Source organism: Apostichopus japonicus, chromosome 6 (assembly GCF_037975245.1).
Source record: "Apostichopus japonicus isolate 1M-3 chromosome 6, ASM3797524v1, whole genome shotgun sequence".
Lineage (NCBI taxonomy): Eukaryota > Metazoa > Echinodermata > Holothuroidea > Aspidochirotida > Stichopodidae > Apostichopus > Apostichopus japonicus.
In genome coordinates this window covers 17,244,082-17,264,684 of record NC_092566.1, presented here as the reverse complement: position 1 = coordinate 17,264,684, position 20,603 = coordinate 17,244,082, and the positions used below count along the sequence as shown (strand labels likewise).

The window sequence follows — 20,603 nt, the reverse complement described above, 5'->3', positions numbered from 1 at the left end:
GATTTACATACTAGGCAAAGCGCCATCTATTCGTAAGACAGCCTAGATTAAGCTTTAGCGTGCCTAGCTAGTCTACATTGACACAATATACGACTAGCGTTATGTTACATTGCAATCCTAACTAAGTTAGAACTAAAAAGTACTCACACAATTCGGCCCTCGAGTGAATGCTCTCCAACTAGGCGGAACTTCATCGCGTTTACAAGCAGCAAACATGCCACGTTACGCACAGTACGATAAGTCATTCAATGGTTACCGGCTGTTTATCGGTAATATTGGTGAAAGAGTTGGGAAGTATGATCTGGAAGCCGAATTTGATAAATTTGGACCTCTGATTGACATATGGGTCGCAAGGTTTGTTGTCAGTGTAATCTCTAGCCTAGGCGTAGGTTAGGCGCATACCTAGCCTGGCTGTAGTCGTAGTCATACTACAGTAGTACTGTTGTAGTACTATATAGGCTAGATTTATAAGGCTAGGACGTAGTTTGACTTAGGTCTAAAATAAATAGAATAGTTTTAGTTCTAGCCATCAATGGCTTGTAGAATTTATTGAAACGAAACTAAGTTACAACACGGTAACAACCATGGCATTAGGTCCAGGGCGTTGTATGCATAACCCATCCCCCTTTTCACCCGACCCCTTGCACACACAAAATTAAAGTAGGCCTAGGCTAGTAATGAACCCAACCTAGCATGTATGAACTATGATGTAGCATAAGGCCTTAAGACCAAGTATAAAACTAATTTATAAAAATATATTAAAAGTTTGCCTCAAGAATGTACCATTTCACGCCTGAATTTTTTGGATGTGCCAATAAGTGGGCCCTAGGCCTAGACCCCTAGGGCTAATTACAATGGATTTGGTTTCAAGTTCAAGAACCTCAAAAAGTGTTGTCCTTAATGTGGAATTCATTTGAAGAATATTTTGGCAATATACCACATTCTGTATTTCATGTGGCTGTCACATGATGCTTTTTAGTTGTTGTTGTATCTTTGTAGTATAAATCATTTGAAGCAATGTTCAATTGTGTGACAACTCCTACAGTATATCCTAAGGAGAAGATAGTTCACCTTGAAAGTATAGATAGCTCTGTTTAAAGGATGCTAGTGTTTACAAAATATGTGAAATTTATATACTAAACAAGTTCATGTAAGTGGCAAAGATCACCCCTATTGGAGAAACTGAGCACATTACTACAATGTATAAAATAGTTATGTTCAAATTTTTAATGAAATAAAAGCTACAGTGTGATCATCTCATAGACAGTTTGAGCAAAATATTACGTGGGTAATTTAACACTTACAATCTTGTACAGGTTAAGTGTACTTGCAGAAAAAAAGTTCCAGTATTTACATGATATTAATAACAATAATAATAATAATAATAATAATGTGACTTGTGAAATATTGAACTTGAATATTTTTAAGCAACATCATATTAAAGTGGAAACGATATAAACCATCGTTACCAAAGACACTGAGCAACTCACTGCTGGATATAAAGATTAACATGTTCAAGCTCCCATGAAATGAAAGTCGTGATATATTTCTCAAATGTTGACAAGTTGAATAAATATCGGACCATTTTCTGCATAAGAGGAGAACTACTGTATTTATGATACAGTGATGATATATGTGTTGTAAATGAAGAAGATGTTTGAGCTTATTGTCTCCCTTCAGTAAAACTTGGAATATAATTGAATATTTTATAAATTTACAGTATGCATCAAATGCCCTCTAATTACATTATATTTTGTCCATGTAGGAATCCACCAGGGTTTGCATATGTGGTTTACAAGCACAGAGATGATGCAGAGTATGCTGTGAGGAAGCTGCACGGACGGTAAAGATCTTACTTTAATATCCCTTACATGTCTCCTCATGACATCTGTACTCTCACATCTTTCCTTGTGTAGAGCACTTGATAGTTACCTTTGACCTTTCTGTTGTTTTCCACAAAGAATCAAGGACAGCGCTGTAAGCTTTAACAGATTTTTAGTTTAAAATCAAGAAAATGGGTGAAAAGGATTTTCTGGTGATGAAGAATGTGAAACTTATTGGACAGAGAATTATTCCATACTGTTATTTTACAGGGTAGTTGGAAACCATCTCAATATCTTACCCGTAACTCGAGATATGGTTGATTGTTTGTATTAGCATAGTTTGACTGGGTAAAACTTCAACTGTACTGTATTCCAGGAAGTTGGATTACAGGGGTATGACATGCCGTCTGGGCAAATGCTCCTCAAAAGCTTTCCTTAGGCTGTTAAATCTTCTTGTTGTTTTCTCCTTGAAATCCGATACTGTACATTAGAATCTTTTCTTAAATATAGCTTTCAAAGTCTCTGTACTTAAAATTTCATAACAATGAAAGCTTCAGAAATGGCTGGCAGAGGAAAGGGGCAATGACTTGGAGAGGTCAAGGGCAGAGCGGGAAGGGGGGTGGTGGGAGGGCACTTTGCAATATGTTATCAGTTGCCTTTAAAATAATAGTAACATCGCAATTTAACCTCGACGTCACCACTTCTTTGTAGATACGTCTGTGGGAAGCAGGTCCGTGTGGAGTTTGCCAAGCCGTACCCTGGCCCGCCACCAAACATAAACTATGTGCCGAGACACGGAGACAAACATAAGAGCAGGTTAGTGTGGCCCCGATCCTAAATGACCGGGTAGTGAAACGATGAAGAAAGGAATGTTTCTTGGGCTTTCTGTAAATAGCATTCGAGATAAAAAAGGAGAAAGAAAGGAAGAAAGAATGATAAAGAAATGGGCAGATAGAAACTTAGCAGTGAACATCTTGCAACCAATAAACAAAGGCTATTGTTAGAGAAAAACAACAAATGTTGCTTAATTGTCCAAATTTTTCTATTTCTCTGAAAGATGGATATATAAATCATAGGGTTATGGTAAATGGAGGTCATTGTTGTTGCAGTTACTGTGAATGGCATATACATGTATGCAACTATAAACCGGGTTTTCAATTTCTTAATTTCCTGAATTACCTGACATTCAGCATCCATGGAAAGTTTGGTGCAGTCGCTCGATATATATCTTTGTAATCAAAATCTAGATTATGCACTGTTTGTACAGTGTTACTCCACATGGACTATCCCTGTACCATACATATACAGAAACGTTGGTCAGAGTTCAAGTGAATCCAAGTCCTGAGCTGTTTATCTGGGAAGCAGCTTTGCGATATAAAACAGTTTGGTCGAGCGAGCTAGGATTTCCTGACAGGTTGACAGAAACTGTTCAGTCAAATTTTTGTGTAGCATGCGATATTAAGTCTGATTCATAGAAAAAAATAAAATATAGAAAATGAAAGCAGCAAAGCAGTTATGGAAGGATTAGCTGTACAGGCATAGTTTGGATTGGAAAATTAGCTTGCGGAATTGGTGCTCAATACTAATTTTTGAAATAAAGGTTGATGCCAAACTCTGAAGTCACTGTATTGCAATGAGAGAGTGATAGGTCAGAGCAGTTGTTAATTTCTTCATATTTCATTCGGTCAGTTTGGGTTATGAAACATCTCAGTTACTTGTTTACATATATCCTGACAGGATTAACCGACAGATTTAGAGCGTTAAGTCTGATCTCTCCCTAGATGAAGTAAATTCTTTTATATATCAGTTTCTCTCCCTCATTTTAGGAAGGTGTGTGGGGTATTTTCTTAATATCCTTTTAGTTTATGCTTTAGGTTTTGTGATTATTTTTTTGCTTTACCAATCTTTTAACTTGACAGCTTTTCTTACCAGCCTAGCGCTTGTCCTTTGCCATCTTGACTTTACACCTGCGATTCCTTGTCAGTTCCTCTCTACCTTACAACCAAGCAAAGGTTTCTTCCGAATCTGTACCACAACTCTACTCAATAGAGATCGTTCACATTGGCTGGAGGGGTGATCCCTACCAGCCCAAGTTTGTTGCACCACACAAGACACTACCAAACCGTGTAACAACCAGTTACCAAACCAGTTAAAAACCAGTTACCAATCCAGTTAAAACCAGTTACCAATCCAGTTAAAACCAGTTACCAATCCAGTAATAACCAGTTACCAATCCAGTAAAAACCAATCGCCAAACCAGTTTAAACCAGTCACTACCAACAAGTCTTAACCAATCACGAATCCAGCTTTTTCAAGACCCTACCATCCCCCTGCCTCCCCTCCCATGCTGAAGCGACTCTCCTCACATAACGAGCTACAGTGCTGAGGTGCTATTAGAGCTTGGCGTCCTTTTGGCCTCTCATCATGTCACTCATCTTTAGCTAGAGCGCTAGTTTACAAACATTTCATTTCACAGTACTGAAATTTCAGATTACTGAAGTTATAGTACTTACTCTCCCAAATCCAGGGTTGAGGTCAATTCACCGATTGCCTTAAAACAGAATCGCTTGCTACAGCATGTTTATCCAACTATTACGTCTTTCACTGAGAATGGAAGAAAAATATGGATTTCAGGGGGATTTGTTTGACCATTTTTGACCATGCACTCTGACCTTAAAAACTTTCTCCTTACTTACCCACCCCATTTTGTGTTCCATTTCAAACTTTGACAACTTGTTGCTTTGTAGACAACTGTATGAACAGCCTTTGATTAGGGAATAAGTAACGAACGAATTTGACTGGGACAAATTTACATTCCGATAATTTGTCAACATTAAATGATCTGCCGAACCAAACACCGTGTTAACAAAACCAATATTTACTTTATTATTTGAAGTGGAAACTTGAATCAGCTGTGTCAATAATAGCAAGATACAGTATGTAATATGCCTCAAATATTCTTCAATTTTCCCTACAAAATGGGGAAAAAATTGGAATAGATGGACTATGCTGTATTTTAACATTTTTGCTTTTTTTCAAAAAATCTCTGAAACAGTAGAAAAATAATAACACTTTCATGAGATGTTAGCACTGAGTTAGCACTGACTAGAATTAAACTTAGCAAATTACCCCCACCCCCACCCTAGACCCTTTAAAATTTTCCCCCACCCTAAAAAAGACAAGAAAGGAAAGAAAATAGTCCATTGTGGAACACTAGTTGAAGTAAAATGTAGTGTACCCCTTTACTAAATACTTCTATTTTGAATGTGAGCTTTATTTAACCCCCCCCCACCCCACCCCCTGAATATAAAGTCAGTTCTACAAGATGTCTCACGTTTACAGTAGAAATTTAGTCAAAAGTAGTAAATTAGTCAAGCAGTTGTCGAACACCTTGGAGAGTAAGTCTCACTTGGCGAAAATTTAAACCACAGTTGAAAGCAATCAGTACTATTCATTATGTCAAATCATGCTCAAAAATGTTGAGAAAACGGTCAGACATGGTTAAACATGAACTTGTGCGAATCTTAAGAGCAATCCTTCCTTTAGTAACTTGTGAATATCCATTCTGTTATCTGAACCATTTGATTAATTAACGACTAATTACTGAATCTGGTTTATGATTGGGATATGAAAAGTCATCAGAAAAATTTCCTTCTGAAATATGAAGACATTGAAATACCTGGCGACCTGTCGCCATGCATAAATTTGGTGGCATTGCAGATGGGTATAAAACGTTTGAATTTGTCATCAAAAGTTGGAACCAGTGAAGAAGATGAATTGACCTCAGCTCAAGAACCAAAGGCAAATCATCCTCCCCCTCCCACAAAAAAGAAAAAAAGGTTTTAACCAACTCTCGCGTTTAGACCTACCAAACCAATACCAAACAACCAATACCAAACTACCACACCAAACCGAATCATGCTATCAGGTCAACTGTAACCTTTGACCTTGATAGTAGCCCACGCCAACAGACACAACCAACCAGAGAGAGGTAAATATGAAGCATTCTAGGTGTCAACTTTCTCATATAGTTCCAGGAGCAGGTTGATTGTAGGTAGTTAGGGGGAAAGGGGGGGGGGGAGTTGGGGGGTGGGAGAAGCAGGGTGCAAGGGGAAGGGAAAGAGAGAAGGGATTGGGCAAGATTCAGACATTGTGATAAGCAATATGGGTGTATAAGTTGGGCAGTGTGATTTACAGCGTATATTATCACTGGCAGAAGCGAACCATGGCAGTATCAGAACCATAGATATGTATATTGTACACTACCATTGATTCTGTCTTCTGCTATCCACTACAATACCTTTTGCACAGGTTCCTACAATGTTCCTACAATTTTTCCTGTATCTTCACAAAGTATTAATGTCATTCATGTCATTAACGAAATTGAAAAAGTTTCTCATATCTCTATTGGTGTCCTTGTGATAAATAAAAAAAAATAGAAGGAGAAAATTTGTAGCTGTTGTTGTTGAAATGGTTTGCTTTAACTCTAAGGGTGAAAGACGAGCAATTCCATCAGGTTAGATTGAGCTTGTATAGGCTGTATGAAAACCAGTTGCCCAAAAAAAAAACTGTGTTTATGTCTGTAAATTGGTCTGTTCGTGTATAGTATAGTATAATAGGTCCTCACAAAGGAACATGCATCTACAATGGGTCTCGTCAGAATTTTCATAGCAAAGTTTTCAGATGTTCATGGTTAGAGAATGTAAATGTATGGCTACGTTTTATGGAGTTGATCCGTGATGATTTTAATCGCTCCAGAAACTTTGGTCTACGTCACTATGAGTTTGGTCACTTCTTAATGTTTGTAAGGATCGTTTGTTTCGCAATAGCTGCCCAAATATGACATGATGCTTATTTTGTCAATTTCCTTTAAATAAATAGTCCTGTATTTCATTGAAGAATCGCAATATATTTGGATGTTTCGTTTCCCCCAAAAAACTGCCTCCTGCGAGAAAGGGTAGTACGTAGGGCATCAAACTTGAAAACAATTGAAAAAGCCATGGATTTTTTTTTTTGCGAAGTGGAATGTTTCTCTCGATCAAAATGAGTAGGAAAAAGGAAATAAAGGTAGTCAGACAATTTCCGATTTGCTTTTAAGATATGCACTCATGACTGTGTAACCATGTTTAGTTCTCTTAAGATGCTTCTGTGTAGCGGTTGGCTAACATGACTCTCTCTGCGATCTTCCACTGTTCTCTCTTTCTCATACTGGGATCGTGTTGTACTGTATAGAGTAAACAGAACAGCAGTCTCAAGGCTATCACACTGTGTATGAAATAACCTCCTCGTCGGTCATTGTCACCATCAAACAGTTACTGTCATCGTTACCTGTCTGTCCTTCCCTTTTGTGAAATTTCTCCTTTGTTTCATATGTTTTACTCCTTTTTAAAAAATTTTTTTAATCTGATTTATTTTATTTTTAGGTATATTCCTGTGTTTTTTTAACATTGCGTGTACACTAACCTGTACATGGTTTCCTCATTCCACCGACTCGCCAGTGGTTATTTAATTTTCAGTTTCTCGGTTCCCCATTGAAATTGCGTGAAATTCCTGTACCATACTCTCTGTTTCTGAGAAAGACATTGCCAGTTGTCACCATGCACATGTACATCTTTATTCCCTAAAATTATGAGAGCTGGATGTGTGTGAACTGAAATTTAAAAAAGTCTTGAAATAAAAATGATTTTTTGGGGGGTTATTCCTCACTATTACAGATGATTATTCTCAAACATTGTTATGGTAAATCCTCAGTTAATAAGTACAGTTTATCTCACAAACCATAACAACCTTCCTTAGCGGATCACTCATTATTGTGTCCTTTTGGATGCATTTTGGCCTCCAAAACTGTTGATTTTAGCAGTACACGGTGTACCTAGCCTCTGTCATAATGCTCTCAAGGCCTATGTGATCAAACCAGGGAATATTTTAATACCTGGTATTGCCCATTACAACTCTGTAGGTTTGCGATATTGCATAATAAGTAAGTAATAGCAAATAATTTGTCCAGTAGTGCCTTGCAAAATGCTAAGCAAAGTGGTCAAATTTCTATACAATTTCAAAGATTATGTCCTCTTTCTTCTTGGGCACGGTGAATAGTATTTTATAATCTGACACAATGTTTCAGAGCCTCCCAAACCTGGTGCACAAAATGTGAAATTTGGAAATTGTTCCCAGGGTATAAACAACAGCAATGTACATCTGATGAAAGTCATTGTCATGTATCGCAGTTTCATACTTATAGCCACTAGTTTGTGAGTGGAGGGTAAAAAAACGGAATGATAACAATTTTTTCAATTTTAATTTTTACAATTGCACTGTAATAATCTTCATGACTTTAAGGGTGCCTTTTTTTCATCATAAAAATCACTGACATTGCAATGCTATGTGGCTTCGATGCTAAAAGTGTGCAATACATCTGTGTATTTGTGTAGCAATTTGGTTCACTGTAGGTATCATGTAACTGAAGGATACCAGATGAAACGTGTTTTGTTCGGTTGTCGTACAAATATTGAATGCTAACGTTTACTGTTCTATCTTTTATCCTCCTCTCTTTCAAGGTCAAGGTCTCGTTCGCCACGACGGTCTCGTTCTAGGTAAGTTTTAACTTTCCAATTTTTTATTTTTTGAGTTAAAAAAAGGGTCGAAAGGTGACCACATTTTAGTGCTGTAAACGTTTTTATTTTGTATTTGCCGTAATGCCATGGATCATGGAATTGATATTTGAAAACTTGAAAACCATTCCATAACTTTAATTTATATAGTTTGCTAAGTATTCTCATGTTTGACTGTCAAAATAATAATATGTGTAAAAGTAAGTTGGCCTGACATTTCGATCCTAGCAGGATCTTCTTCAAAGGCTGAATGACAAGTAACAGTAACAGAAGGGACAAACACACGCACAGAATACAGACAGGTTAATGAGCAGGTTAATGACAGTTGAAGAAGTTCCTGCTAGGATCGAAACGTCAAGCGCACTTACTTTTACACATTCTCCTTCACAGGCGCTCTAGCGGATAAGCAGTTCGCTAACAGTTTTATTTTATTTTATTTTAATATAATAATATAATATCATAATGGTGGCTGCATCTCTAAACGTAAAAAGCACATCTTTTTCACTTGGGTAACACTGGAGAGTTACGGTCTCTATCAGACCTATAAGTATCAGACCTATATGTCTGCCGACCATCTCATTCATACAATACCTTCATAACCAGTAATCTTGTACAACTCTTTTTTACTCTGGGTGTTACTGTACAGACCTATAATTGTAATGATGTTACAGCCCATTCTGACTTCACCCGACAGATAAATTTTAAATTTAAATTTAAGTCTTAAACATTCAAGAATCAGCCAACGTACTGTATCAGTTTTACTGGCTGTCTGTCTAACTCATTTTTGCCTATAATGCAAACGTTTTCACAATAAAAAATTGCTGACTTTTTTTTGTAGATCCAAGGACAGGCAGAAGCGGCGTTCTCGATCGCCGGATAAAAGTCAACGACGCAGGTCTCGTTCGAACGAACGAAGAGACAGATCTAGGTAAGAACATGAGATTTGATCCGTAAGAACGACTCGAAGCAAAAGCAGCGAATGTCTGAGCAATTTCTAAGTAGTTTCGTTCCGTCTGAAGGGATGGCAGTGTCAAAATGGTGAAAAACCCAAAGTTGGTCAGTGACTTCATATTGACAAGACGTTTGGCTTACAGTTTAGGGTACCGTACAGTGTATGTACATCGTTAATCACATATTCCTTGTATTTGTTATATACAGGCATGAGCTTTTTCCGCGAATTCACGGAATATCTGTGATTTCTTTTCTACCTTGGGCACAACAACTATTATCCTAACACACTGTAGCAATGCAAATTGGAGTCTATACCGCAATTTTTGCAAAGTTCTGTGATTTTTTTTACCCCAGGCCCATCCCTTTATATAGCATTCACTCCTCTATCAAAATGTAACGTTGTCTACTGCTGCGCATAAGTTTAATGAAATGTGAGCATGAAGCCATAAATCAACATTAACATTAATTATTAATATTAATAGGGGATACATACATGTTAGTCTGGTCGCTTGGCCTAAACTATTAATCTTGTTAAGGGGATTAGATGAAGAGGAGGAAGGAAAGATCCTGCTACCCTTTCCCGCCTCCTGTCATAAGTTTACGTAATTGGAAATGCCTGCATTTGGCATTTACCCATCAGACCTTGCGTGGATGAACAATTGCCTGCACAGTTTGTGCCTTATGGTGTATTCAAACAGGGCATAGTTCTGTTCTGTTCTCTCTTCCTGAACCTCCTTTACACCTTTCCACCCCTCTCACGCTCCCTCCTACCCCTCCCCCCCTCCCCACCACCAAATTTCTTTCAGAATACTCTGGCAACTCAGATTCAGAACACAATATTTGCATATTGAATTACTCAAATATGAGATGTTGATGAGTAGGTCCTTGATTGTCATCTATACCGTACTGTACTGTGTGGGTTTATGTTGGCATTCACCCAAACAGCTATGTATGGATTTATTTTAAATGTGTTATCCTTTTTCTTTACGCTTGTTACATCAAAAACATGGCACTGTTATGATACATACTGTACTGTATAGAGCTCACCTTTGTTGTACATAAACCAATTCAGATAACTGAGAGCAGTTTCCACAGTGAGAGTGCTCAGCCCTCACTGATGCCAGAGTAAATTCAGCCTCCTTCAGTTTTACCCTCGTTGAGTTTTGATTAAGAGCAATCGAGATGTCAAAACAGGGGTTTCATGTGAAGAGTGTCGTGTAAAGAGGAGAAAACAGGCAGGGCATTTGTCAACAAACATGAATATTTTTGATGGGGGAGGAGAAAAACATATTGCAGTTTGCATCGAGAGTAAGGTTGCTTGTACAGTACTTGATTTCATTTTTTGTGACAGATGATATAAAGACCAGATGGCCATTGTATACTGTATGGGTGTTTGATTTTTAGTTTTCATAGTAAAGATGGACATTACTGTAGCTGGTGTTTTGTTTGAACTGGCAGTCACTGTGTACTGTAGCGTGCAGTGCATTCCCCAAAGCTAGAATCATATATATGTTACCAACAGTATATATACTGTGTCACATGGTATAGAACATATCCTGTGAAGTTCATTTTTCCTTTCTCTTGCAAAAATGATCAGACAATTTTGTCTTACACATTCTAGGTGTAATCAAAAAAAGAAAGAAAGAAAGATACTTCTCAGTCAAATTAAGGGTGCTGTACAGTATGAGTGGTCAGTATGTGTGGTCAGTATGTGTGCTCAGTATATGTGCTTAGTATGTGTGCTCAGTGTGTGCTCAGTATGTGTGCTCAGTATGTGTTCTCTATAATATATGTTTGCTCAGTATGTGCGTGGTATGTGTTCGGTATGATTTCTCAGTATGTGTGCTCAATATGTGTTCTCAGTATGTGTGCTCAGTATGTGTTCTCTATATGTGTGCTCAGTATGTGTTCGGTATGTGTGCGCAATATGTGCACTCAGTATGTGTGCTCAGTATGCTCAGTATGTGCTCGGTATGTGTGCTCAGTATGTGCTGAGTATGTGTGTTCAGTATGTGTGCTCATAATGTGTGCTCAGTATGTGCTCAGTTTGTGTGCTCAATATGCATGCTCAGTACAGTATGTGTGCTAAGTATGCATGCTCAAGAACGATTAAACAACGAGTGGCAACGTTAGTTACCAGAGGAAAGATCATTTGTGTTTAGCCTGTAGCCACACATTGCGTGTGAACTCTAGGGTGCGTCCCACTGTAACACAACTCACTCGGTGTACATGATTGAGAACATGACTAACATGTGAAGGAAACAGGTGTCATTGAATAAAGGTGTTGGTGGGCACATGTGATGGGAGTGTAGATCATTAATGTCAAATGAGTTTTAAGGGACTGTTTAAACATAGGCAGGTACTGTAATGGAGGGGAGGGGGGAGAGGATAAAGTGAAATACAGTACTGGGTACTCCTATCAGGGTGAATGGGTTGAAAGAGGGGAGAGAGAGGGGGGGTGTTGATCACAATAACAGTACAGTAGGTAGGTTATCTAAGTGTACTGTCTTCCTATATGTTTGAACAGTTACAGCACTAATAACATTCAGAGCCCAGTTCAATCAATGTTGTCTCATTTTAAGATTGATAAAAAGGAAGCTGAAGTATTAATTTCTCTCATACAATGAATGAAACTAAAAGCTTTTGAAAAACTCAGGTTCTAATTGCTGGAAATTGTTCTACTGTTAACAGAGTCTGCAGGCATCCTGTAAATATTTTCCAGTCACGCATGCTGAACAATAGGCCGTTAGTTATCTTTCATGAAATTTTTTTATGACCCAATTCTGGTAAAAATGAAACAGCTGTTTAAGTTTAATGAAAGCGGTTTATTGTAATGTACATTGCCTTATGAGCATAACATAACATAATTTCACACTACTGAAGGACATTACTTGCAAATTACAGTTTGTCAAAGTACTTTCAAATTATTTTTGAAGTACAGACAGGACTGTTGTTTATTACGGATTTTAAATGCTAAAAAAAATGTTATCATTTTAATTTTAAATTATTAAAAAAACAGCAAAAGCTGTTTTTGCTGTATTCTCAGGGAATCATTCAGTATCACATGAACAAATATGAAAATTGCTAAATAATTGCCAGCATATCTGTGTTCCTATTTACTTATTCATTTGAAGGTGATCCACTTTGTGAAGGAAGTGAACTTGAAGCAAACAAGTGTGATGTCACAGTTGCATATTGACAGAACACTTTGTTTCTTTTTCTATTCCTTTTCAAAATGAGTTTCATCCAGTTACTACATAGCAAATAGCGTGCCACACAGGAAATATTCCAATATGCTGTGCAAAATAGTCACAAGTGGAAAGATTTATACACAGCAGTTTTATGCACAGGAACCATAGGATTTTACAAGACAAAAGATTTTATCCTTCAAAACTGCCACACAAAGTTCAAACCCTGCAAAATGATCTGAAAATTTTGAAATACAGTACATTTTAGTGGGAATTTTGCCGTCTTCAAAGTCACAGATCTTGGTGGAAACTGCAAAATGATCTGAAAATTCTGAAATACAGTACATTTTGGTGGGAATTTTACTGTCTTCAGAGTCACAGATTACGGTGGAAACGGCAACATGATCACAGTCTGTCTTTGTCAAATTTAATTTGATACAAAATTGCGACGGTTTAACAATTAGCATGACAAAAGGAGACAAACCAATAAACTTCACATTCAAACAAGTCTTCAGTGGGATGCTTAGATTCTTGTGTTCCCTTTTGTTCAATATAAATACACTATATTACCTAGTCTGATCTTAAATGGACTATTAAACCTGTGCAGTGGCTCACTAGTATAAAACTCAAGGTTTATAACAGCTCAGTATGAAATGTCTGTCTGTCCCGGCAGTACGGTTTTAACCAAAATTGGCACGCAATCCATATCAACTGTGAACCTGTAAGCAAAAGCGTGTCGTGTTTTGAAAGTAAACAGTTGAAGTTGAACATGCATGGAGTGCACTTCAAATAGTCAGGTGTTATATTTCTGAAAAAAATGTGACAAAATTCACAGCAACGAGTTCTAACTTCCACATAGTGTTGAAGTGCTCGCTACATCTCCTCGTTGAATAATATTTGATAGGTGCGGGAGAGTAAACCAAACACTGTCGTACTTACATCTGCTTTCCATCGAGAGGTTGCCTAGGTGTTACTAGACTCTATTTTAGTACATACTTAAGAGCAGTAACACCAGAACCCTTCCTACCTGTATGCATATCGGAGTCAGAACAAAAAAAGGTGTCTCGTTTTTTCTTTTGTGAAACGAGGTCAGGTCTCGGGAGATGGCACTGGTTTTTTTTAGTCAGGTGTTTCTAATGTGAGTTTGTCTTTGGTTGCATCGTGTAATAGATAGATCAATACAGGTGACACGTTTTAGCTACTGTTTACTGGTAGCTATTACAGCTGCAGTTAATTGTTGTAGGATTCCAGGTATTAATAAGGATAAAAAATGTAAGGAAATGAGATCTTTTTTGGTGGATCAGAAATGTAAAATAGAATGACATTGTAGGTTACTAGAATAAAGGTCTAATTAAAACAGAAAATGAATAAAAAGGTATGAGGCATGTTGTAAATGAGAATTGTGTCCATGCGGAGTTGGTACAGTAAATTTAAAAATGATATTTGAGTTGCAAATTAGTATTTTGAAGTTAAAGCGAATATCAGTGGTTAATTGTGGATCAGAGGATGTTATGTTTTTCCAAGCCAATAGTCACGTAAACATGTTTCTAATCAAAACCATACAGCTATTGTAGATGCTAGACTGAATCGAAATATCACGACATTGAAACAAGTCCGTTTTGTATCAGAATTGAAATGGTAGATTTAGTAGTTGTTGATAATAGAAGACCCTGTAAAATGAAATACAAAAATTTTAAATTCAATTTGGCTTAATAGTTAGAGAAACATTCCAGGCAATTTTAGTTACTCTTTATTTTTAGTAAAACATCTTGAAAAACTGAATAAAAGAGGTCAGTTTGACAGTATAAACTCTATAGTTTTCAGTATAACAAACAAATGCTGGACTTTTGGTTGTCTACGTTTCACGTTTTGACTTGTATGTATTTATTTATGTATTTATTTTTACTTTTCCCTTTGGAGTTTGTGTCTTTGCCATTTACAGAAGTAGATTTTGATTTCAGTAATAATACCAAAATTTTTAATTCTGCCAATGAGCACACTTACTGTAGGTTTTACTGACAATTGACCGCCAGTCTCTACACACTAATAAATAACCTGATAGGACTGTACTTTTTTTGTTTAACTGTTCATTCCATCTGTCCAATTAGTCATATTTGCATAAAGGTTTTTGTTTGATCTATCTTTTATTGTCTAAAGCAGCTGGTTGCCTTTAATTAATAAAATGTTTAACGCTCATTTATAAATTCATAGTAAAATCTTGTTTATTCGATGCCAAATAAAGGCATGCATTGGTCTAAGCCAAGACACTGATGATGTAACTATGTTTGTTTAAGCATATATCTGCAGTCAGTCGGCTAAAATTAGCCACACTGTAATCACTTAATGACATTAGCAAGGCTCAGCTGCACTTATGTAACGGACGATATTTATAGATGCAAAACTAATATTTCAACGAATTCCAACGATGCCATTTTAGGGTACTGTAGAACATTCTAAAGTGGCTGGTTTTTAGTTGTCTATACACCCACCGTACACTAAATGCAATAATATCATAAGATATCAAATTTTCAAAGTTGGCTATGATAGTACAGTAATGAATAAAAATTCAGTGGAAGAACTTTATCCATTCCTGCCCCAGATTATTAATATTCAGTTGTCCAAAAAAAAAAAAAAAAAAAAAAAATAATAGTAATTACAAAAAATAAAAAATAATAATAAAAAAAATAATAAAAACAACAATAATACAAACAATAAAAATAAAAAATAAATAAAAATTCAGTTGTTAAGGTTGTGGTGACTGACATTTGGAAGTTTCCAGGAAACAAGTTTGAAGGTATCTGGCAACTTTTAACATCAGTCGCATTGCTAGTGGCTGAAAATGTAAGTAAAGCAACTGGTTAATAATGAAGCATTACCAAATAACCAAATTTTTACATTGTATCCATGTAGATTATATCATTGTTTAATCGCTGATGTCACTTTTTAGATACCTGAAGTATGTTACAGTTATAATAATAATAATAAGTAATATTTATATAGCGCATAAGCAGCAAAGCTGCTCAAAGCGCTTTACAAATGTAAAACCTAAAAACAAATAGTAACAAAAACCAAAATATTAAATATATAGAACCAATAAGGCAAAAAATGTAAAATATATAAAACACCTGTATTAAACGATACAAAAAAAAAGGGAATAATAATTATTTAAATTATTTAATTTCAGGTCTCCGGACAGAAGACAGAGGCAAGACAGTCCCGGAGAGGAAGGAACCAGTTACACAAGAGCAAGCGATTACTAAACGTAAGTCTTCTCATTCCTTCAGCAGTTAAGTCAAACTCCTTCCCAAGAGTGGATCCAGAGAGTTGGCCTCCTCCCCCTTCTGAAATGGTTTTGGCACTAAAAATGAGCTTCATACATAATTTTAGTTTTAAAAGAAACATAAAAAGTAGATAGTGGAATAACTTAGCACTATTCATGATGATTTCTCTCTCTTACCGATTTGTTAGGAGCTATTTCGGTGATAAACTCTTTGTCTATCGATACTTGTTACCGAGTTCCCTCGTCTGATAAATCCTAGAGTTACTGTTTTGGATGGTTATCAGTTACCAATATTAGAAAACATTTGATGGGCGGGTCAAACTTTCAGCAGTCTCAACAAGCCAAACATTTTCCGGGGGGTGAGTTTCTCGGTGAAGCAACGCGTGTTTATAGACTGGAGCGCCGAAAAATGGAATAGTGTTGAGAAATGTTTGTAAAAGAGTCCAGGAAAAGTTAAGCCAGTTGTTTAGCAGAGTCAAGAAGTCAAGAAGTGAGGCATGTTTTGTTTGGTACTCCATTGTTTCTAGCTAACGAAATGTAGACATTAGAGCAATAAACACAATTATCTTCAGTGTGACTTTGAAGTTTTGAAAACATCTCAAAAACTGCGTAGTTTTTGACGATAATTTACAAACATCAGAAAGCAAACCAACAACCCCAGTACTACTGCAGGAATGAACAGAGGATGAAACCCGTTGTCCATGGTTGTTGATTAAACAAGTGAATGAATGGGTTCAATGTTAAAGCTTGTGTGGAAAGAAGAAAAGTACTCGTTTGAATCATAAAAGTTTCAAGGTTTGCATCCTCTCAAGTTGTGGTGTCTCAGTAATATAAAAATGAGAGAGCCATTGAAAAGTATGATTACAGTATGGTGGAAGTATGATTACAGTATGGTGGAAGTATGATAACAGTATGGTGGAAGTATGATTACAGTATGGTGGAAGTCAGTCTGTTAGACTTGATATGAACACATGCTACCTTCATGATGACTGACTGATGTGCATAAAGTTGAACAATGATATCAACATGGACTGGTGGATGTCAATGGACAGGTGAATCAACATCATCATTATAGACTTTAGTTGTCCAGGGTATGTAAACATGAAAATCTGTCCAGGGTTCCCTGTGGCAGAAGCATTTGCATGCAGGTATGTTGTGATCAGCGACATTTCGGTAGTGCTGTGGCGGACCTCTTCTGATTGTCTGTTAGGGTAATGTTTGATATGCACAATGTATACTAATGCAATACATGTTGTGTAAAAGCCAAATTTTGGTGTGTGTCGAAGTGAAGTTGCTTTTTAAAGCAACATGGTTATAATCCAGCAATCCTTTGATACGCGACGTGGTACTTCAGTCCAATCAAGTATCGCAGCCAGTTTGTGATTCTGTAGAGTCGAACGGAATCTTATTAATTTAATAAACTCAACAAGGAAGACATTTAATTGCCCAAGCAAATGCTCAATGAACTCACTTACAGTTAGTGAGAAATTTAAAAAGGCTCTTTTCCTACTTGGAAATGTATCAACAAAGGGTGATTTTCCTCATTGAGAAATTTCAATAGTTTTTACAAGTTGACCAAATTCCCAATGTCTCTACGGCACAACTAGTATCCTGCAGTTTCATTTTAAAATCATTTTAAAAGCGTGCTTCAATCGGGAGGCATTAAATAGATTTACTCTTCGATGTATCTGTCGATCCACTCACGTTACTGTTTATCTTTCTTTCAGAGAGTATCCCAGCTGTTTTGACTCAAGGAGGGAAATTGTATAGTCTGGTGATGTCCAGTATACCAAGCCAAACAGCACAGTGTACATACCAAAGCCTTTACTCATATGAAGACAAACGCAAGTGATACCTGGTCTTACAAAAAGACCAACATCACACTCAAAGGAACTGATGTGAAGGCTACCTAGTGTTTTTATATTATCTGTTTTTAAGAGGGTGGAGTGGGAATGGGGTTCTTTTAAGGGGAGAGGATGCAAAAAGTGGAGGGTGAGTTTGGGAATCTTGTGTGACGATGGAAGCAAGAACCTTATCTTAACAACAATTTATTAACACTTGAACAGTTGCAAAGTAACAGTGTTCTTTCCAAAGCATTACTCTTGCCGTTCAGACTTATGAGGAGTTAGAGATATATTGTTTTGTATTGTTTTCCTGTTTTTCAATCTCACCATGGAAACTCATGCATTCATTGAAGATGATTGCTTTTCGGTTTTCCACTGCGCCACGGTATGTTTCGTATAGTTCAAAATGACGTTGTACTCAAGTCGTCAATCCAGACGTTACCAATCAGAGACATGCACAAGATCCGTAAAAAAGATGCAAGAGTATCTCGGAGAAGGAATGCACTGAAATAAATGGAAGCTTATCCCAGGAAAGATAATCAAGGTTTATTGCTAATCATGTAGGGGTTTGGACTTGAGAGAATCAAAGATAAGGTTTTTGTTAGTTCCTCAGCTTTTACACCGATAGGACCTTCCAGATGACATGTCAGTCATTTTTTAGTTGTCTTCTTAGGAAATAATTAATAAGAAAGCTCCATTCCTATTATACTTGAAATCAAGAATGGAAAGTGTGGAATAGTGAATGCAGCTACAAATAATGTTTGTTCGTTCTCTCTTGGTGAAGTATTTTTTAAAGGAAAGTCAAAGAATGTTGCAATTTCATTTCCATGCACTCGCCCCCCCCACCCCTCCTTACCCTCAAAACAAGCTGTAAAACAAGAAGATATACAGATCGACGGAGGGGATTTTGTTCGAAGTTTTGTACGATTGTTATTCAAAAATATATGCAGCTATGATTGTGCTGGACGTTTGCATCGGATGGAGAATGATTCTCGAAGGTGCACCCTACAAATCCCTGCACAACTTAATTCTGTTGTTTTGTTTCAGTGGAAACCACTCTTGGGTCTTGATTTCGTTTGTGTGCTTATTGAGAGTTTTGATATTTTTATATGAAGTATGATGACCATTATTCTGATATGTATAAGAAACTTTAACAAATCTGTTTTTACTTCAAATGTTGAAAATCTTTAGTTTAAAGAACTGATCTTGTTCGATAAAAATCCATCAAGTGTGTGATATGAACATTGGTAATATTTCTGAATTTACTGAATTTCAAGATCCGGTCATGGAAATAAAATTTCTCTTGTCTTGCATTTGTAAAGAAGTAAAGAAGAATAGAGAGAAAACCAACAGAAATAAGATTTTCTGTTATTGCAGACGAACAATGACACACAAGTCTGGGAAACAAAGAGACATTGTTTCAAATTTATAACTTTTCAATGTGGTGGCCCACAGAATTCCAGTTCATGAGTAGTTCAAATATCATAGAACAATTTTAAGTACAGCTAGTGGTGCATCTATATCTACATGAATTAGTTTGAATGAGATAATCTTTTATTTCTGGAAACACTATCTTTTCTTTGTTTTACCTATTTTCAAATTTTGGGAAAAGTTCCTAATTTTATCTCTTAAAATTTTTTGTATTCTGGAAATGAAATAAATAATAACATGGAAATCCTTTGCAAGGTTAATTTTCTTGGAAATGAAATGGGAGAGAAAGTAACTATGTAATGATTTTTTGTAGAAAGCAGAGGAACCATCTCAATTCTCTCTTAATGATCTCAGGTCAGTGAGCCGTTAGTAAGAGGGTAAAGTTGGGAGAACAAACTGTTCCTTGTCTGGAGAACAATGGTTCAGATGATGCAATATAACTAAATGTTGTTACTCTGAAAAAAAGAACAAAAAATTCTCCTATTGGATAGTATCAATGTAAGTCAAAACTCTACCATGAAATATTTTAGTGCTGTTGACTTTGTGCCATATAGCATCTCTCTGGGTATCTTTGGAATAACAGCTTCTGTAATTAACTTCTTCTGGTCAGAGACCCTTTTTCTTTGGTCATTCTCTATGGTACCTGGACATCGTAAGTGATTAAGGGTGTTTTAATATGGGTGTTTTAATAAGTTGGTATTTTTAATGTTCATAACATTGTTATTGATATTAAGAGAGAGTTTGGTGCAGGGACTGATATTGGTGTTTACATTTATGTAAAGCAATTTTTATGTCTTTTTAAGTTTTGTTGTTAAGAAAATACTTTTCATTCTCATGTACTAAAATCTGCTAAATATTTGCTAAGCTATTCTGCCATGTTTGCTTTGTATTACAGATAAGTCATTCTCCTGGAGGTTGGGGGGGGGGCTAGGAGGGGTGGAGTTTCGAAAGGGTGCAGTGGTGTATGAGTAACCATGGTTACTATTACTGTTCATGCATATTAATGTCAGACACCCTTGCTGTCCATCGTCATCCCATTCATCCCATCATATTGATGTCAGACACTCTAGCTGTCCATCTTCATCCCATCAGACGTGATGTCATACACCCTTGTCCATCTTCATCCTATCAGACGTGATGTTAAGACACCCTCGTTGTCCATCATCATCCCATTCATCCCATCATACATGACGTCAGACACCCCTGTTGTCCATCATCATCCCATTCATCCCATCATACATGATGTCAGACACCCTTGTTGTCCATTGTCAGAAGTGATGTCAGACACCCTCGTTGTCCATGGTCATCTCATTGCTATCAGACATGACTTTCTTACTCTCTTTACAGTCGTTTGCAGTACTTGTGTTTCAGTTCACCATTGGCCAGAATCTTGCAAGCGGAACCACCACCCTTGTGTGTTCTGGAAACGTAGAAAGGCATTAGCAGCCGACTTCTGTCAACTCGAATGTGTTAGT

At 36.8% G+C, this 20,603-nt stretch overlaps 1 protein-coding gene across 1 annotated transcript; it reads left to right on the top strand.

Annotated features, from left to right (window-relative positions):
* Positions 1-63: 63 nt before the first annotated feature.
* On the top strand, positions 64-19,026 carry LOC139969169 (serine/arginine-rich splicing factor 3-like). The gene is made up of 7 exons (XM_071974011.1): positions 64-354; positions 1,766-1,843; positions 2,535-2,639; positions 8,381-8,416; positions 9,273-9,362; positions 15,758-15,835; positions 17,581-19,026. Exons 1-6 carry the CDS (start codon positions 215-217, stop codon positions 15,831-15,833), a joined length of 525 nt encoding a protein of 174 aa, XP_071830112.1. The 5' UTR covers positions 64-214; the 3' UTR covers positions 15,834-15,835; positions 17,581-19,026.
* Positions 19,027-20,603: the final 1,577 nt, after the last annotated feature.

Coding starts and splice junctions, on each gene's coding strand:
- LOC139969169 (XM_071974011.1), top strand. CDS start 215: ATGCCACGTTACGCACAGTACGATAAGTCATTCAATGGTTACCGGCTG. Junction 2,640..8,380: donor GGAGACAAACATAAGAGCAG/GTTAGTGTGGCC, acceptor CTCTCTTTCAAG/GTCAAGGTCTCGTTCGCCAC. Junction 9,363..15,757: donor GAACGAAGAGACAGATCTAG/GTAAGAACATGA, acceptor ATTTAATTTCAG/GTCTCCGGACAGAAGACAGA.